Source organism: Daucus carota, chromosome 1 (assembly GCF_001625215.2).
Source record: "Daucus carota subsp. sativus chromosome 1, DH1 v3.0, whole genome shotgun sequence".
NCBI lineage: Eukaryota > Viridiplantae > Streptophyta > Magnoliopsida > Apiales > Apiaceae > Daucus > Daucus carota.
In genome coordinates this window covers 30,342,876-30,362,602 of record NC_030381.2, presented here as the reverse complement: position 1 = coordinate 30,362,602, position 19,727 = coordinate 30,342,876, and the positions used below count along the sequence as shown (strand labels likewise).

Sequence of the window (19,727 nt, the reverse complement as noted above, 5' to 3'; positions counted from 1 at the left end):
CATATATGATATTAAATTAATTCTGAATAATGATCCTGTTAATCATTTTGATTAACCGCTGATTTTCTGATTCCCTCTTTTTACAACACTGGATATTTATTTATTTATTATTATTAAATCATAATTATATATGTATAATATACATATGTATTGGAGTTTTAATTATAAAATAATTAATGTATATTAATGATTAGACATTAATGTCTAACAAATACATTAGTGTTAAAAGTCAATAATGACCTCTCTCTATAAAAACATGTATTATGAGCAAAGGGTAAATTGGTCATTTTGAATTAAATTGAGCAAAGTTGCTCTATTAGATATATAATAGAAAATTATTAATTTTATAATAATATTAAAATATCATGAATTTCAAATGAAATAATTCATTTTTTTATTGAAACATGTCATTTTCTTAAATCTAGAATTTCAAAATAAATCCAAATTTTTAAACATCTCCTTACAATTTTTTTGAAAAAATTGAGACACGTGTTTATAAAAACGTATGGGTTGAGATAACATATTCTGATTTTTTTTAAAAAAAATGAGTTTTGAAGATGCCATAAAAAAAACTTAAGAACTTTATATGATGATAGCGAAGTTGTTTCAAGAAAAACACCAAAAATTGTGTCCAATTGCAATTAGTACAAAGGCTCATGCCCAGAGCCGTGCCTGAGGGTGTTCCAAGTGTTCAACGGAACAGGGCCCAAAAATTTGGAGGGCCCATTTTTTAGCGCCTTATACACATAATATATACTGTTGGAAAAAAAGTAATTATAATTTTATTTCCAAAAAAAGTGCAGATAGATAAAGTTTAAAAAATAATACATGCTAACTAATTATCAATTATAATTATAAGTAAACTTAAAACATGTTATATTGATCTTAAAATTAAAATTAATCCTAATAATTTAATATAGACTACTGGTCTTACTTATTTCATTAAAATATAATACAACCGTGAACACTAAGATTTTGTAGACAACTTCTAATTTTATCATTTTTTTAGTAATTCAATTCTTAGGTGATTAATTTATTTTATTTTATAACTACATGCAATGTTTACATATTAAATGAAAAATATTAACTTATAAAATTACATTAATTAAATTATATATTTATATAAAATTTTAAATAGGTTTACATATAAATTAGGTTTATGTCATTGTTTTTTTTGTTTATAATGATTACATCTTATTAATCATGTACTTGTAATTTATCTCTTAATTTTCGTTGTATTTAAATTATATTATAAAAGAAAATATTTAATTAATTTTTGAATTTTATTTACTTTATTATTTTATTATATTTTAATTATAGGGCATCATTCTAAAATTTTGTACAGGGCACATAAAATCTCAGGCACGGCTCTGCTCATGCCTCACAAGTATGTATGCTTGCTAGTATTCTATTATATGGACTCATTTGAATTTGTATAAAAGTAAGAAGTTTTTTGACATGTCCAATCCTCTGCAATCCTGAGTTAAAACGAATTAATAGATACTACAAATAAACTTTATAAGTTATACAAACAAAAGTTATACAAACAAATAGAACTCCTACATATGTAATTTTAGCCAACATTTGGTCATTTCTTAACAATTTGAAATAATGATAGCATATTATTTTTATAATATAGTTAGCCAAATCTATTACATGTTTAGCAATACCCAATATTTTATATGTCCAATTTAACCGACTATTGCTAACAAACACGGTTGGAGATGCTTTAGATAAACAATCTCATAAAGCACACTAGCATAATAAACTCAACATAATGCACTCTGGGAAACCAGAACCTAAAGCACACTTACGAAACACACAAAGGACAATGCAGATGTCTTGAAAACGATATTAGAATTCTGCTACAACAATATAACGCACTTGCTTTTCTCACAAAATAAACTATGTCTTTCGGTACACAGAATTCTTAGCCCGAAACTACTATAAAGAGAACACTCAGCTTGATGTCCTGAGCCTCATTCAGCGCCCTTCAACTGTGCTAATTGTCACATCATTGATAGAAATGACTCCAACACTCCTAGAACCCATGTTTGCAGGACTATCGTCTGATGTTCTCAAGATAAATGCAACCTGCCCTGGAGCTGGAAGACTTATCTGATTGCTTAACATAGACAATACTTCCGACATGCTTGGTCTTGCAGTGGCAGATTCTTGCACGCATAGTAATCCAATATGGATACATCTGAACATCTCATGATCATGATCACTTGATTCACCAAGCGACTCGTCTACTATTTCCAAAACTCTTGATTCGTTCCATAGATCCCAAACCTGATAATCATTTAAGCAATTGTAAACCTACTCTTAATTTAAGGAGAACAATTGCATGGAGACTTATTTGCGACAAATCTAGTATATAAGTTCTGTTGCTCCTGATTCAAACAATTGCCAATTTTTCAAAAATTAATTTTTATTTCTCTAATACTTGCTATTGCTATCACATAACGTTTATAGGCTCTACTGAGAGTTACAAAATAATGATATCATCAAATTAATATAAACTTTTTGTCAAATAATTTGAACACAAAATTGTTAGTTACTCACATGTCCAATAATATTGAGGCAGTTTTCAGAATGATAACTGCTGTTCTTTCTTCCTGTTATGATCTCCAAGAGTAGAACGCCAAAACTAAAAACATCGGATTTTCTTGAAAAAAGTCCATCCATTGCATACTCCGGTGACATATAACCACTGCAATCACAGTAGTGCCATGTTATATGTTTTGGCCTACTAAAAAAGGTGCTTATGTATCTATACATAAGAAGCAAAAGTAAAACGTACTATGTCCCCACTACTCTGGTTGTTGCTTCTTGAATTTTATTGTCTTTGAATATTCTAGCCATCCCAAAATCTGATATTTTTGGATTTAGTTCTGAATCTAGTAAAACATTACTTGCTTTCAAATCCCTGTGAATGATTTTCAATCTCGAATCATGATGAAGATATACCATCCCCCGAGCTATGCCCAAAGCTATATCAAACCGTTTCTTCCAATCTAATATGTTTCTTCTTTCATTATCTGAATTGAATCATCCAAGTATTAGTATATCATAGTTACCAAAACATAACATGCAATATATGTTATTATGATAAACAACTCTAATTAGTGAACCATACCGAAAAGAAACTCATCCAGGCCCTTGTTTGGCAAGTACTCATATATCAGCATTTTCTCTTCTTTCTGCACGCAATATCCAAAGAGTCTGACAAGATTCCGGTGCTGAAGCCTGGCGATCAATGTAACTTCATTCCTAAATTCCTCAATCCCTTGGCCAGACGTGTTTGATAATCTTTTCACTGCAATTTCTTGTCCACTACGCAGTTTACCCTACAATATTTCAGAAGAATTGTTCATGTACTGATATTAACCGCGAATTAACAACTAGGTGCACTAACTAAACTGCTAAATACCTTGTACACGGAGCCGAAACCACCTTGTCCAATTTTATGATCAAGAGAGAAATTTTCAGTTGCAAAAATAATAGTGCTTAATGGAAATAATTTAACATCAACTGTAGTTGTTTCTATGTCACTGGATTCCTCTCCCACGGAAGTGTCTGGGACAGGCATTTTACGGTTCCTGCTACTTCTAGACAACCTTAAACCCTCCTGCCTTCTTCGAGCTTTGTCTAAATTTGATTTGCGACATGTTTATTAGTGAAAAGTGGGTAATTAACAAGCGTAAAACATAATTTATACTAATATTGCATTTACCTATCTTCTTTTTTCTTCGTAAGCAATATGCAGTTGTTAACAGAAGAAGAAGTGCTGCACTCAGTGACACTGGAACTAAAACCTTGATGTAGTCATGGAATTTCTTCGACTTATTTAAAGAATTGGCTGCATTATAAGGAAGAAAAATCCGATATTAAAACAATTTAATGCAACTACTGAATTTAAATTTTAAAAGAAAAGCAAGAAGTGAAAACTGAGAACTAGTGATGTAATAACTTAAAAACAGATCAAATATAGAATAATATTATTAATATCACTTGACTTGTGCCATAGGGCACAGGATACTACAATAACCACTAATCCAGGGTCTTTATACTAGTAAACAAGACTTGACAGTTGACGATTTTTCTTCCTCACCATCTCTATCTATCTTTCAAGTCTTTGAGAGAAATGGAGCCATGAAGTGACTTGGGTAGGAGCCATGTCTCTCAGCCTTTAACTATATGCGCAGAATTTTCAAATTCAGAAAATTATGGGAAATTATTGTTATCATTTTTTATTAGATTTAGATAAAACAGAAGAAAGATTCAAAATTTTGCCTTCAATCCCAGTAATGCTATGTGATATCTAAACAGATATAAGCAGAGTTCAGTTTTTAAAACACCTGACTCGGACATGATTGTAAAAATTGGGAATCGGAACTAATGAGTTGACCTGCTAATTTAGGATTTATGAGAGATTTTTTCAATAAATCGGGAACTTTTAGTCAAATCGGAGGGTACTCAGTAAAACAGTAAAATATATTTTAAGAATAATCAGGAATCATTCAATAAATCGGGGATATTTAAAAGAGAACAACCAGGTTTTAATAGACACCTGAACTACTATAAGTGATTAATAAACCAGTAACAAGACAATAAATGATACCTAGTTCAACGGCGTCCACACGCAGGTAGAAATCCTGGCCACCACTTGGAAACTCTCTCAAGTCCACTAGTTTACTGTACCATGTAATGCAACCATTGAAACCTCCTCCACGCACATCAGCAGCAGAGTATCCGGTACACGAGCAATTTTTCAAGCACAGTTCAGTGCATTCATCCAGACTCAAGTTCTTGTCTCGCCTTGTTTTAGTAGTGTCGGGTAGCTTCATCCTAGCCAGCTTTATAAATCCTTCACCCTTTCCACACAATTGGCCTTGTCGCTTTGGAGAACAACCTTGTGAACCATCCCTCAAGTACCAGTCATACGATGACTTTGGCTCGAATCCTGGAGCACACTTGCACTCATACTCCCCCACGCTATACATGTTAAAACTACAATCACCGTAAGCACCACAATGACTAAAACGGTCACACTGATCCTTCGGTGCTGAATAGAAATTAATCCATTTCCTGGCATCCTCTTGCCACGTTAATCTCTGAAGCGTGCCAGTCGACTCATTAACAGTCATTCTAGAGATAAATGAGGGGTTACGAATATAATCAACTAAGTATACCTCCTCAGAATTTTCAACATAACTTGCACTCAACACGTAATCAGGTGATCCCATTCCAGGTACACCACTCCATCCGAGTCCATTCCAAGGTCCTCCGCGCCACAATGGATCCCAATTTTTGTACAAGAATAACTGAGGCAGAGTTCCATTAAGGTCAATCATCAGTGAATATGACCCTGTGCCTGGATCGTCCTCGGACTTCCAGGATGTGAGGACTCTGTTGAGACCAGACCTAAGGTCCACTCCAATCTTCATGTTGGAAAGTAGTGTATCTGTCGGATAGTCGAAGCTCTGCCATATAAAACCTTTCTTGCTATCATTATCATGCACAACCAAGTTTCCTGTATCCAGGAGCTCCGCTGAGTAGCTTGATTTAACAACAGATGACAAGTTGGAAATATTAGTACACCATATGGCAGCAGCATCTGGCTTTCGGCTATCAAACAGACCGATAGTTCCACTTGTATTGAGCGATAGAACACCGAATGTGTGGTTGATTGGATGATCTCTGTTGGCAACCCAGACTACTGTCTGTACAGAGACTTTATTGTACCAAATGCCTACATATCTCCTGGTAGTATTATGAGGGCTAAAGAAACCAAGTTTAAAATGTTCTCCAGCAGAAACTAAAACCTGGCCGTCTCTCAGAGGCTTATCAGGGGTGATGATGCTGGTGGAAGTGCAAGATCGGAGGAGGAGAAATATGAGAACTAAGCAAATAGAGATTTTTTCGCAAGACATAGTTCCTACCTGCAGCGTGTTGTCTTGCTAAACATTAATGCATAGTGCATGTAAATATATTATATATAGACACTCTTCGTGAGACCGAGTCTGTTATGTTGTACTTCATCTAATCCCGTTTTTGTCACGTTAAACGTTTTGTTAAATATATTAAGCAACGAGAAAATACATTGCTTCAGGCAGATCTAGTGGAGTTCTGGATCAACCAAGAGAAGCAAAAAATGCTGGTGAATATTTGAACATTACTGATAATATAGAGTGCTTCTGGTGTAAAATCTTTTTATAGATCTCAAACCTGAGAAAATTTTTTGACACGATCTTTAACTAATTCACTACTGTATAGTCAGGACCGGCCCTAGAGATTTGGGTACCCTAAACGAATTTTGAAAATGGTGCCCTATGTTTCAATTTTGTAAAGGAAAAATTTACATACATTCAAACTATACACTGACATGATCAAAAACATTGTATTAAGATTAATAACACAATCAATCAGATGCATGTAAATATATAAATACATGAATTTATCGTTAATATACTACATATGAATAGATTTTTTGGTGCACCTGAGATAGTGGTGTGGTGCCCCTGGCGTTTGCATTGGTCGCCCTAAGGATATATAGTATCAACTATCAAGTATTGTTTACATATAAGATGTGTGATTATACTAATATTTGATTGTTCATAAACTACTAGCAGAAGATGGACGAATATAGAATAAATTAAGTAAATGTAAACCTCTTCCTAATATGCAAAAAACTCCATGCTCATGATTTAAAGAGGAACAAATCCTAGTAGACTCATATACGACAATTTAGAGTATTATTTCCGTTGTTCCTGGTTCATACAACGCCCAATTTCTGGAGAAATATGCAAAGTCAGCGGCAGAAGAAGAAATAGTGCCGGCACCGTAACTAAAACCTTGATGTAACCATGAAATTTCTTCGACTTATTTAAACAATGGGCTTATAAGAAAGAAGAATCTGGTAGTAAGCACCTGGAGACTTTTTCGCAACACATAGTTCCTACCTGCAGTGTTGTCTTGCTGTTCGATAATGCATTCAAGTATATACACTCTGCGTCTGCGAGAATGAGTCCTTTATGCTGTATCCAGTCTAATCCTGTTTCTTTCATTAACTGAAATTTATTCGATCATTATCAAATATATTACCCAACGAGAAAATGCGTTGCTTCGGTCATATCTAAGTGGGATTCTGGATCAACACAAGTTGCAAGAGAAACAAACAATGTTGGTGATATCTGAACATTACTGATAATATACTTCCGGACAATAATTATAAACAGACACTCGTGCAACGTTTTGCTAACACTAGTATACTATCACAAATTTTTGGCTTCTAATGTAGAATGCTAAACTTTGCTACCAGCACTTCACATAATTACAATCGAGTTTTGTTTTATATCCCTCACTTGCCTAATTTGCCCACGCATCACTATTCTTTATTTTACCTTAACAGATTAGGAACCGAGATGTATAACAAAGTTCATTACTCGAGGGACTTCTAGGGAAAAAGAACACACACAAAGCCATGAATTTGCTACTGAGAAATGTAAAATGTTCCTCCATTATTTCAATGTCTAGGAAAACAAATTGCCTACATTATCAGCTCCCACCATCTCAAGAGTAGCATAAACCATAATAATTTTACAGTCTATCCGTCCACGGATGACAATGACGGCGCCAGATTAACAAAACTACAAAGAAAGATAATTCTTGTCAAATGATCCCATCATTCTTTCAACTCCCTGAAGCATGCATATTAAGTAATAACTAAAGTAAATAATTTGTACTCAAATCTGAGGGAGGGAGGTGGGAGGGGGATTGTTTAAAGGCTTTCGGAAAATCATACAGAATCTGATTATTTTTTGTAGCAGCTCCAGCAGTTAGGACCCAAAGTATTGCATTTGACCACCTTCTTGCCAAAAGTCCTGGTCTAGTGAACTCAGGTCTCCAAATTCAAGATTAAACGGACTGTCCAACTCTGGCAAATCATCCATTGGTATATCACCGAGTGGAGGTTCAAAATCGCTCGGGACGGTAGGAGCTTGCTCATTGTGAAACTCAAAATCGCTCGGGACAGTAGGAGCTTGCTCATTGTGAAACTTATCTGGAACATGATTGCCACTATGATGTCCATCTGATGCACCTCCATATTCATGAGAAACTGGTAAATGGAGTGCAGAACTATTTGGTTTCATCCGGATATCATTGTTAGTCACCTGAGATCGCTGTTCATCATGTCTAGCAGCAAATTGTACTGACGTATTTTGAAAATCATAAGGACGATCTTGATGTAATAAACCATTATCAGGTACATGATGCAAACCAGGATCATGAGAGCCAAAATGCAAACCATAATTCCCAGACCCATGAGGCAAGCTAGACTGATGTACTACAGCCAATCCAGACTCTTGAGGTCCTTGAGTGAACCTATGATCATAGAGCATATTGCCCATCACCGGGTACAGAAAAGACCTCTCGCCTGAAAAGGAGCTTGGTGAAATTACATTGGCAGAAACATTAACAAAATAATTGTTAGTATTCAACCCCGGCGCTGGCATCTCAAAATGTCTGTGTGCATCTTTATCATTAACCGACAATAATGCATCACTTTCCCGTTGACCAGCAGGCATGTTATATGCATATAACTGTGCATCAGATCGGTTTATATCATGTATAGTGCTCCGGATCTCATCACGATGCTCAGTGACAACTCTCGCAGCCTGTTGTTCAACAACATTAGTCTCAACACACTGCTTCTGTCTCTTATGCTGCTGCACCTCTGCTTTGTTTGCTTTCTTTCCTTTCTCTTTATTCTGAAGCTGTGGACCTATTTTATTAGAAGGAACAGATGGTTCCACAGTCATCTCTTTAACTCTACATCCATCCTTAGAAGAAACAGACCGTACACGATCTTGAACACCATCAACATCATATTCACTGTCACTACTGTCGGACAATCTGTCCTTCTGATTACGACCTCCGGACACAGAGTCGGTGATACCAGATCCCCCATTCTCACTAGTAAGCTGGTGCACAAGGGCTTCCTCTCTGCCCAACACCCCCAACCAAATTGAGCTCTCCTTAGCAGTCATCTTATCCTGCAAACATTTTGACTGCCTAATCAGCCTCTTGATCTTGGCAAAATTAGGTGACATGTGCTTTATCACAGAAGTGAGCACTGCCACTTTCCACATCTTTTTCAGATCATGAGGCTTCTTATAGGGGGGACCCTGACCCTTCGATAGTCCTAATCTTAGCCACCAGTCTTCATTTCCAGATGGCCACCATGGTGGTGGAATGCCCTTCTCTAGTGGATATTTTCTCTGAGGTGGATCACAATGCTGCATCAAAGAAGACAAAAGAGAGCCCAAAGTTGCATCTTGCAAGTCTTTCAGAGAACTCTGGTTGTTTCCATTTAAATAGCCTATACCCTCACCTTTTGCAAAACACTCTGCTTCATACTTCAGTATAGCAGCAGGTCCATTCTTATCGAACTTGACCTTTTCTTTCCACCAAGCCCTAATATTATCTGAAGCTCCACTGACAGCTTTACCCTTCTCAGGTATAATCCCATACACAAACCCACGAGCTTTGCAAACCTCCATAAGCTTTAACATATACTTCAGAATCCCATCTTGAGCTCTTGCCATTTTCTTCCGCCGAGCCTGATCAGTAATCTGCCTAGTCTTTTGCTGCTCCGCTGCCCGTAGAGCTGCAAGTCTCTGTCTTTCTTTGATCCTATTAAGCTTAATACGGTCTTTCCACATACGTTTCTCCAACTCTTCTGCTTCAATATCTTCATCGCTAACATCTTTATCCGCTAGATCAACACCCCTCAAATCATCTCCTTCAACATCCCAACTGTCACCCACCATAAATCATCAAACAACCATTAAATTTCAATCAAATTACAAACTCCCCAAACAATTCAAATTTATTTCAACACATATCAAATCAAAAACCCATCTTTCAATTAAAAAGAACAATCGTGGGGAGTCGAGAACAGCCACAAAATACTATAAACACACAGACACATCAAACCTGAAAGCCCGAATAACTAAAAAACAATGAAAAAGAGAACCCAACTCACAGATACACATAAAAATCACTTACACATTAGTATTTTCAAGAAACATCAGCAAATAAGTAAAACAATCATGATTCATGAATAACCCATAAAGAAAAAACAGAATAATTCATAAAAAATCAATCAAAAAGTTGGGAACAAAAAGAAAAAAGGGCATAAAAGATGATGGGTTTAAGACCTGATCTCCGCAACAATCTCTTCATCCATGTCGAAATCGATCAAAAGAACCCTTTATGACTTTATCTTGTTCAACAGCAACCAAGAAGATAGAAAGATTAAAGTAAGAAATATTGGAATATGTGACAGCATGAATGATATAGAGATATATGTATAGATATGAGTGCAGGGTTTGTAAATGGATGTACGAGAGAGAGAGAGAGAGAGGGGCTATTGGGGGTCCGAAAAGAATAAAAGATACTCCGTGAGAGAAAAAGCAAAATAAAAATAAAAAGAGTGGAGATGTTCAATTGTAATTTTGACTCTCGGTGAACATTAAGGATGCGTTTGGTTATATGCCTGCGGCTGCGCATATTTTACAACTTGTCCTGACTTTTCAATTCAAGTCACTCTTTTTTATTCACATTTTCATCATCAAAATTAACTATTTGCAATTCTTAGTAAACAAATTTTAAATAATCAATTATAACCGATATGAAAATTACTAAGTTCAATTTTGTAATATAGGGAATCTCATAAGATTTTGCCGGGGTTTGGAAGTGCAACTTCTGGGCTTAAAAGCCCATAAGCTTACTTATTCCTCTTTTTCGCCAACCGTTTGGCAAATGATTTCATACACTTAAAAAAGATAAAAAAAACTCAGGAAAAAAGTTACAGATCCTGACTTTTTTCAAGATCCAACTTAAGCTTATTTCAACTACAGCTTCCTGCTCTTTACTTCCTACTACCTTTGTTTATTTTTTGTTTCCGACGACTTCATGTTATAACCATCTAAATGTGAGAGGTGATCGAATATAAAAATTTTTTAATTTAAATTTTTGTCTTCAATTTGATGAAATACTCAAATATACTAATTTTATATATTAATATTTATAGAAATTTTATGAAATACTCAAATATACTAAGTTTTAATATTAATACTTATAAAAACTTTTAAACACAATTATTAATATTTTCGTCAACTTTTCTCAATTTATTTCGTAAATATCAAATAATTATATTACAAAACTACGAAACTATACAAACTTATAAGTTAAGTTATCCAAACACTTAAAAGCTTATAAGTCACGGTATCCAAACACTTACGACAACTTATAAGTCCAAACCAACTTTTTTACTTTAAGCAATAAATCACTTCTTTTAAGCCCAGCCAAATGGTCCTTTTGATGTTTATTCTAAAATTTCAATGTAATTATTGAAGTCTAACTTTTGTGTTTTTTTATTTAGTATGACTTCGAAATCCCAACTTAAGTATGTATATATGGGAGATGATTTAAATTTAAACGATCTCAGTAGCGATTGCTTTTGATTTTAATTTAAATTATAAATATTTATAAATCTTGCTGATATTGATGTAGATTTTCAAAAGCTTTTATACAAGATGTAGGTATTAAGTTTTTAAGCACTTTATTATAATTTCTTTATTTTAAAAGATATTAATATTTGAGAGAAAATGAGTAGTTAAAATTCGGGTATAATTCAAGTTCGCCATCTATTATATTATTGTTTTATAAGAGTGGAAATTTGTAAAAAAATAAATAAATGAAACTCAATCCAAATTAAGAAATGATTTTCACCAATTTGTTAGAAAACACACGCACTTAGTATCACTATGTATGCATATTTGGCAAATTCAAGGATATGATATAATTGTTGTGTGATTTTAGGTTTATCAGATTTAAGATAAAAAATAAGATTTTAAATTTTATTAAAAATATCAAATGATTGAAATTTCTAATTTATAATATTTGTTAATAATTGATGTATTTAAAAAGCGGATTAATCAAACGTCTACACGGCAGTTTAGCAGAAATCGATATTTAAAGTGATTCACTTCAAAATTGATGAGTTTTTACTTTCAAAAAAGACCTAAATCAGTTTTAATTATTTTGATTTCAAAACTAAGACCTATCTAATTTTTTTTTGATGATTTAAATATATATATATATATATATTATAATTAGAACTATTGATTATCATTTATTTATTCACGAGATTTTATAATTTTAAATATTCATAATTTATCATTCTGATTATATAAATCAAATCACATAATCTTGAGCGGACTATCGGATCCTGATCCTATTGTTGCATAGTTTATTTTAATTAGTTGGAAACTACAAAGATATTTATACTCACTTTCTATTCGTCTTTTAACATCTTTTAATAATTAAGTAACTAAATACCTCCAACTTGAATGTACGGGGATGAAGAGTAATGTATAATAATGACTAAGGATTAAGGAAGGATTATTTTGCTCCTCAATAACGAGGAAGAATTTGAGGCTCTTAAACTAATAGAGTTGCAAGGAGTTTGTGGAGGCATGTTTTCAATATATTTTCATGAAGGATTGTTTTTGTATTGGGTTAATTATCTAACTGGTCGCTGAAGTGAACTTAATGTATCAAGTTGGTCACTGAAGTGAAAACGGTATCAAAATAGTCACCAACTTGAGCCAATTGTATAGTCTGTTAACGTTTTATAACATCTGTTAAAATAATCATGGTTAGATAACTAAAGGTTAAGTGAACTCTAGTTATTTCAATGCATTATTATTACAGATGCCTATAAATTGAGGCAAGTAAACTGGGAGAAACTAAAACCCTGACTTGAATGTGTATTAATCAGCAAGGTAATGTATACGTGTAATGTAAAACGATCGTATGTCATACACTGGTTGTAATTTATATATAATGCATCGCTCTTTTCAATTTTACAGGATGTCAACAAGAGCTAATGTTTATATACATCATCATGGTAATTTGGATATTACAAAACCGAGCTATCATGGTGGGAAGGTGGATACGATCAATCTTGACACAAATGAGTTCTCCTTTCGTGATTTGGAAGATTTTAGTAAGAAATTCGATTATGATCTTATAGCTCTTGTTTATTATAAAACGAATGGTCATGATTTTAGTGATGGTATGAAGATTATGTATGATGACGAGTCTGTTAGAGAGGTTGTTAATGTGTCAATGCCTTACGGTAAGATAGACCTCTACATAGATCACTATTTTGACTTTGCTTGTCCATTTATCAAAATTGAAATCTTTAACAATGGTGGAAGTGATGGTGATAATGAACCAGTGCAATATAGTGTAACTGAATCAAGTGAAGATGATTGCTCTGATCATGTCGATAGTGATGAAGAATTGAATGAATGTAGGCAGTCACAAAAGTTATTTACGGAGAAATTAGCTAGCGACAAATTTAGAGATGTTAGCGGCCATGAGTCTAGCTTTGAGAGTGATGAACTGAGATTGATTGGTTCCTCGTCTGAAGATGAAATTAGCAAAAAAGTGTTTATAGGAGATAATTTGGTCAAGAATAAAAGAAGAAAAAGAGAGAGGGAACTATAAAGTTTACAATAGGCTTGAAATTTCTATCTATGGATGACTTTAGATCCACAATTAGACAATATGGTTTAAATGATAGGAGAGCAGTCTACTTTGCAAAGAATGATTCTCAGAGATGTCAAGTCATATGTGAAGAAGGGTGCCCATTTTATATATGGTGTACTAGAATTAAAAATTCTGAGAATGTTCAAATTAAGACCTTGGTGGATGATCATATTTGCACGAAGCCTTACACGAACAAGCATGCCACGGTTAAGTACTTGACTAAAAAGTACGGTGATCGAATAAGAAAAGACCCTCGGTGGAAAATTAAAGACATGATCGAGGTTATTAAAAAAGAAATGGAGATATAGGTTACAAGAATTAAATGTATTAGAGTGAGGAAAGATGCATTGGACGGGGTTTATATGAGTCTAAAGAACATTATGCTAGAGTGAGAGATTTTGCAAGTGAAGTTCTAAAGGTGAATCCTAAAAATACAATCAAAATTAGTACCACCAGGATGGATATGGATTCTCAGGCCAAGTTTAAAAGAATGTACATATGTTATCACGCCTTGAAAGAAGGTTGGAAACTTGGTTGTAGACCTATAATAGGGTTGGACGGTTGTTTTCCGAAAACGGTGTGTGGAGGGCAGCTACTATCTGTCGTGCGACGAGATGGTAATAATCAGATGTATCCCATTGCGTTTGTTGTCGTGGAGAGTGAAAGTACGGACTCCTAGGGTTGGTTTTTGGAGCTACTGGTGGAAGATTTGAATATCGGTGATGGTTATGGTTTTACCGTCATAAGTGATCAACAGAAGGTACATTACTTTCATTTTTTTGATTGCTTCTAAAGATGTCTGGTTATAAAAATAAAATAGATATTTTTTATTGTACGTTGAATGTTAGAGACTATTTGTACATTGAATGTTCTTGTTTGGCTATTATAAAAGAAAATTATCAGGAAATTAGTTTATCTGGAACACCAGTCCAAGTTGTACCATATATGTGATAGTAGAGTTTGTAAACGAAAAATGGTTACCGCAGATCCCAAGTTTGCCTTTAACATAAACCTTGGAATTACTAATTTTATAATAATAAATCTGTTGTAATTGTATAATCTTCTTATCATTGTAATTATGGTATTATTTTCATTAATCATTGTATTAATTATACTTAAGTTGAATAAGTTATAACTTAAATTAAATAACTTCTTGTAGGGCCTGGAAAATGCAATAAAAGATTACATGCCCGGCGCAGAACATAAATTCTATGCTCGACATTTATACTCCAATTTCAGAAAAAAAAAAAATCCATCAGCATTCTTAAGAGAGACATTTTGGATGGCAGCAACGGCCACACACCCTGTGCAGCATCATAGAGTTATGAATGCCATTGCAAGACATTCAAGACCTGCTTATGACCAACTGAGGAACCTTGATGCTAAATTTTGGACTAAAGCTCACTTTGCAACAACATCAAAAGCGGACAATGTGGAAAATAATATGTCCGAATGCTTCAACGCATGGATCATAAACGAGAGGTATAATCATGCATGATTTACATTTTTAATCCATTTTGTAATTATTGCAATGTTTATTTGTAATTTTTTTAAATGCCAATTGGATGCAGGTATATGCCAGTTTTGACAATGATACAAGAGATTACATTTAAGCTCATGACCAGAATTAAAAAGAAAAGAAAAGAAATGCTTAAGAGTGATCAAATTCTTTGTCCAAACATTAAAAAGAAACTTGACTTTTATGTAACCGAAGCCAGAAATTGGAATGCCATGTGGGATGGAGTTAGGACATATGCTGTAAGTAAAATAATGCTCTGTATCTTTTTTTACTTTAAGTTTATAAATATTAAAATTTGAATTTTTTTTGTGCAGGTTAAACAAGGTGTAAGGGTTGTGACAGTGGATTTGCTTAACAAAACTTGTGCTTGTCGAGTATATCAGCTAACCGGGATACCATGTTCACATGCGATAGCAGCTATACATGATAGCAGGCAAACCAATCAACTTTGTTTCTGATTACTTTAAAAGAGATAGGTACTTAAAATCTTATGGTCAACCTCTAGAGGCCATAAAAGGAGAGGAGTTTTGGGAATTTAAGACCACTGATCCATTGTTACCACCTGACATTCCGAAACAATTAAGAAATCGCCAAAAAAAATTTGACGAAGGGAAGAATGGGAGGGAGGCAACATGAGTAGGGCAAGCCAACCACTTCGTGAAGGCTCTGAATTCTAAAGTACGCTACACCAAAAATCATGCATTGCAGTGTTTGTGGTGGTACTAGACATAGAAAAAACAAATGTCCAAATTCAACTCCACGTGACGAGACCTGCAAATCGAAGAAAAAAGCTTGTACATCTGGGAGGACTAAAAGTACATTAACTCGAGAATCTGAACCGAAAACAACTCCAGATCAGAGGAAAAAGTTGGAAATCAGGAGAAAGCCTACATTACATACTCAAACTTCAGTGTTTAGTTGTATGACTACCAACCGGAGCATGGATGTTGGGAAAGGAAGTGAAAGTACTACCAGGGATGAAAATGCAGAAAATTTTACTCAAGACTTTTAGGATCCTCGTGTTTTATTATATATAAGCAGTAGACTTATGTTGCAAATATTATTTTCTGTTATTCTGTTGGCTTCTTTTAGTTGTCTTTACGGTGGATGTTATTATGCTCTATTTTGCAATGAAATGAAGTCTTGTTAAACATATATATCATGCACTTTTGACACATCAGCATTTTCTGTCAAGGACAACTAACGGGACAACTAACGGAAGATAATTGAAATGATTTTAGTGACTATTTTGATACCGTTTTCACTTCAATGACCAACTTGATACATTAAGTCCACCTCAGTGACAAACTAGATAATTAACCCTTTTTGTATTTAATGTCATGTTTGTGTTAGAAATGTATAATACCAAAGCCATTTCAGATTTAATTTTTTTTTTCAAATCTAACTGTATTTCAAATATCAGATTTGGTAAATTTCATTGTCATCGAAATCAATAATTAATTCGGCCAAATTAAATAAATTAAAAATTATATCTTATATTAGTCATGACTCTAGTGAACAAAAACCTGTTTAAGGGGCCCGGAAGTTCTGGGTTAAAGTGGAATACAGCCCAATGTAATCCCCCAAGCCCATAAAATAATTCATTGCGTTAAACCCTAGCAGAAGAGGACATCTTGTGTTATATATTTATATACACCACCATTGTTGGCCGCCTCTTGCTCAGCCAACTCGCACTCCCTTTGCATTCTTTTCATTTCACATCGGAGCGAAGATGGTTGCCGGAAAGAAGACGGTAAATATATACATATTTCTATATCTCTATGTATTTTCTTTTTGTATAAGTATATGTGATTCGATTCCATTCAATTGGATTTGATTTTACAGAAGAAGACTCATGAGAGCATCAACAACAGGCTGGCTCTTGTGATGAAGAGTGGTAAATACACTCTCGGTTACAAGACTGTGCTCGAGTCTCTCAGAAGCTCCAAAGGTTTCATCTTTTCTTCTTATTTTTACATATGTTTCTATATGTTTTTATTCGATTTAATTGTGGTGGGCCGGTGAATTGGAGTTGTTATGCTTCATTTCTCTTCTTATGTATATTTAGTGTGGCTTGATTCATAAATTAAAATGAACATTTGGGTTGTATTGTAGGGAAGTTGATTATAATATCGAACAATTGCCCGCCTTTGAGGAAGTCAGAGATCGAATACTATGCCATGCTTGCAAAGGTCGGGGTGCACCATTACAATGGAAGTAAGTTTACGCCACTTGTTGTTCGATTTTTTTGCTGCATTGTTTTGCTTATCACTCTTAGTTGGTTGTTTAGAGATGGTTTATCAGTCCCTGGAGTTTTCGGACTTGTTATTTGTTTCTACTGTCTTTTTGGGTTGTTCTGTATATAGTCTTTTCTGAAGGGCATTCACTAGTGAATTAGGATTTTTGATTGTTTAACAATAATGCTTCCTTGAATTAGTATTTGTAAGATATGTCCAGATTTGAAAGGTTCAGGAACTCTAGTTGTGCTGTGGTTATCATTGCTAATTTTCTCAGGGCTGTAACTTGTAAGTTGTAATATCTCTGATTTTGATTTATAATCAACATTTCCACTGTGCACTGTGATGTTGTTCCGGCTTGAAAACGTCACCTGATATATTTAGATACTGTATTGTAATCCATTACATACAACAACTATTATTCATTATCTTATCACTTTTCACCAGTACTTTCTGAAGGAGTTAATACAAAATTAGTACAGATTACTTGGAATTATTGTTTGTTTGTACAATCTCTTGTTATTTTGATGTGAGTGATTGATGGGAATTGATGCTTAGGAACTGACTTGGCTGTATAGCCTTTATTTTAGTTATTAAGTTATTCACTTATTCTAACTAATTGTTTTAGTTTCGTAAGATTTCCTTTTTTTTTTGTTCTACTTTCAACATTTCTATTGTGATATTGTTTTGTGCAATCATTCTTTCACAGATTTGGTATCTGATATTCTTAGATGCTGCATTGTTATGCAGTGCTTGTTGATCAACCATATACATATTTGTGAATTAAAATGCTACTTTTTCTAAATATCGTTTTGTTTGCTTTTCATTTGTTTAGACAATGTGGACTTGGGTACAGCATGTGGAAAGTATTTCCGAGTGTCATGCCTTAGCATTGTGGATCCAGGTATGATTTTACACATCAATCCACATACAACTCTTACAAACATAATGCATGGGTTCTTGTAAACTAATCCTTGATAAATATTTCAGGTGATTCTGATATCATCAAGACATTGCCTGGGGATCACTGAGAGACCATCGTTCAGCTAGTAAAATGATTTGTTTATTTCAGTAGTATTTCAATTGGGGACTTTTCAGACATCTATCTTGTATCCCATACTAATTTTGAGGCCCAGAGGTCACTATGGAATGTGTTCTTTGCTGTCAGAGACTTCTAGTGTCATGAATTTTGAGTATTGATGATGTCTTAAATGGATTATGTCTCTTATGAATTCAATGAGTTTTTATATACGAAGGAGTGTTTTGTTATTATACATAGGATTTTGTTCACTATGGTGCTGCTGCTGCAAGAATCATTTCTTTTGTCGAGGAATCATATGTTTAAATGATATGATTTTGATTACTGTTTCTATTATTATACGGAGAGGTACCTGGTATATCTGAGCTTAGGGTGGCAATCGTTTCGTTTAGTATACTTCCGTTTCTGTTTTGTGTTTTTTCGTGTTTCATGTACTCCAAGGCGAAACTTGTACCTCCCGTTATTAATTTCATGTATTTAATTTGAAACCTGTATCTGATCTTTGTGTGCTTAATTTGAAACTTGTATGATATTTCGTGTATTTTTCTTATACATTTCGTGTATATTATATATTATACATAAAAATATTAATATATTTTTTCTTGTATAATTAATTTCATTAAATGTGAATGATATATCTATACTTGTATACAATTCTCTTTGTAAATTTGTTAGTGTATCTAAAATATATGTCTACATATGTACATATAAATATATACTTTTTACATAATTATATATTTAATATATCGTACCATATATATAAAATAAAAATTATGTACAAATATTTTGTGTATTTTGTGTATCCAAAATGAAAACTCGTATCCGACATGAAATTTATCGTGTAATTTTCTGTTCATGTACTTTTGTGTTTCATGTATTGAAAATCATAATCCATATTCATTTTTTTCATGTCCTTTAGTTTCGTATTAGCGTGTTGTGTGTCAAATTACGAGGCCTAATCAGAGCTAAGCTAAAGAGGTAGGTCTAATTTGAGCTCAGATAAGGAGGGTAAGATGTTAGCAAAGATAAGGAGGGTAAGATGTCAGCAGGTTTTGGAAAGTCCAAAGGCTATTTCTATAAGACCCGGCTCATTATTAAGATGAAAATTTTACTTACAATAATCTGAGGTAAGAAAATTACGTAAGTATTTACATGGATTATAAATGAAATAAGTATAGTATTTTTTTCTTATATTGGAGCCGTTTGGGTGAGTTTAAAATAAGTGCCTCTTGCTTAAAATAAAAAAGTAGAATAGAAGTTAGAAGCATCCAAGAGCCTTCTTGTTGGCTCCTAAATATAA

At 33.8% G+C, this 19,727-nt stretch overlaps 3 protein-coding genes across 3 annotated transcripts; 1 reads left to right on the top strand and 2 right to left on the bottom strand.

Moving 5' to 3' along the window:
• Window positions 1-1,761: 1,761 nt before the first annotated feature.
• Window positions 1,762-5,982, bottom strand: LOC108226851 (G-type lectin S-receptor-like serine/threonine-protein kinase RKS1). Its single transcript, XM_017401846.2, has 7 exons — window positions 4,628-5,982; window positions 3,740-3,865; window positions 3,437-3,654; window positions 3,143-3,353; window positions 2,807-3,044; window positions 2,569-2,716; window positions 1,762-2,295 (listed from the first exon to the last, which is right to left on the bottom strand). The coding sequence occupies exons 1-7, from the start codon at window positions 5,937-5,939 to the stop codon at window positions 1,984-1,986; spliced, it is 2,565 nt and encodes an 854-aa protein (XP_017257335.1). The 5' UTR covers window positions 5,940-5,982; the 3' UTR covers window positions 1,762-1,983.
• Window positions 5,983-7,478: 1,496 nt separating this feature from the next.
• LOC108226943 (ETHYLENE INSENSITIVE 3-like 3 protein) lies at window positions 7,479-10,535 on the bottom strand. Its single transcript, XM_017401939.2, has 2 exons — window positions 10,230-10,535; window positions 7,479-9,825 (listed from the first exon to the last, which is right to left on the bottom strand). Exons 1-2 carry the CDS (start codon window positions 10,256-10,258, stop codon window positions 7,845-7,847), a joined length of 2,010 nt encoding a protein of 669 aa, XP_017257428.1. The 5' UTR covers window positions 10,259-10,535; the 3' UTR covers window positions 7,479-7,844.
• Window positions 10,536-16,713: 6,178 nt separating this feature from the next.
• On the top strand, window positions 16,714-18,662 carry LOC108227747 (large ribosomal subunit protein eL30). Its single transcript, XM_017403063.2, has 5 exons — window positions 16,714-16,904; window positions 16,997-17,102; window positions 17,267-17,368; window positions 18,224-18,292; window positions 18,379-18,662. Exons 1-5 carry the CDS (start codon window positions 16,884-16,886, stop codon window positions 18,417-18,419), a joined length of 339 nt encoding a protein of 112 aa, XP_017258552.1. The 5' UTR covers window positions 16,714-16,883; the 3' UTR covers window positions 18,420-18,662.
• Window positions 18,663-19,727: the final 1,065 nt, after the last annotated feature.

Excerpts from the sequence above, each read along its gene's own strand:
- LOC108226851 (XM_017401846.2), bottom strand. The coding sequence starts at position 5,939 with ATGTCTTGCGAAAAAATCTCTATTTGCTTAGTTCTCATATTTCTCCTC. Across the intron at positions 3,866-4,627 it reads TGTGGACGCCGTTGAACTAG|CCAATTCTTTAAATAAGTCG; the intron begins GTATCATTTATT and ends CTTATAATGCAG. Across the intron at positions 2,717-2,806 it reads ACCAGAGTAGTGGGGACATA|TGGTTATATGTCACCGGAGT; the intron begins GTACGTTTTACT and ends CTGTGATTGCAG.
- LOC108226943 (XM_017401939.2), bottom strand. The coding sequence starts at position 10,258 with ATGGATGAAGAGATTGTTGCGGAGATCAG. Across the intron at positions 9,826-10,229 it reads GAGATTGTTGCGGAGATCAG|TTGGGATGTTGAAGGAGATG; the intron begins GTCTTAAACCCA and ends GGTGGGTGACAG.
- LOC108227747 (XM_017403063.2), top strand. The coding sequence starts at position 16,884 with ATGGTTGCCGGAAAGAAGACG. Across the intron at positions 16,905-16,996 it reads TGGTTGCCGGAAAGAAGACG|AAGAAGACTCATGAGAGCAT; the intron begins GTAAATATATAC and ends TTGATTTTACAG. Across the intron at positions 17,369-18,223 it reads GGTGCACCATTACAATGGAA|ACAATGTGGACTTGGGTACA; the intron begins GTAAGTTTACGC and ends TCATTTGTTTAG.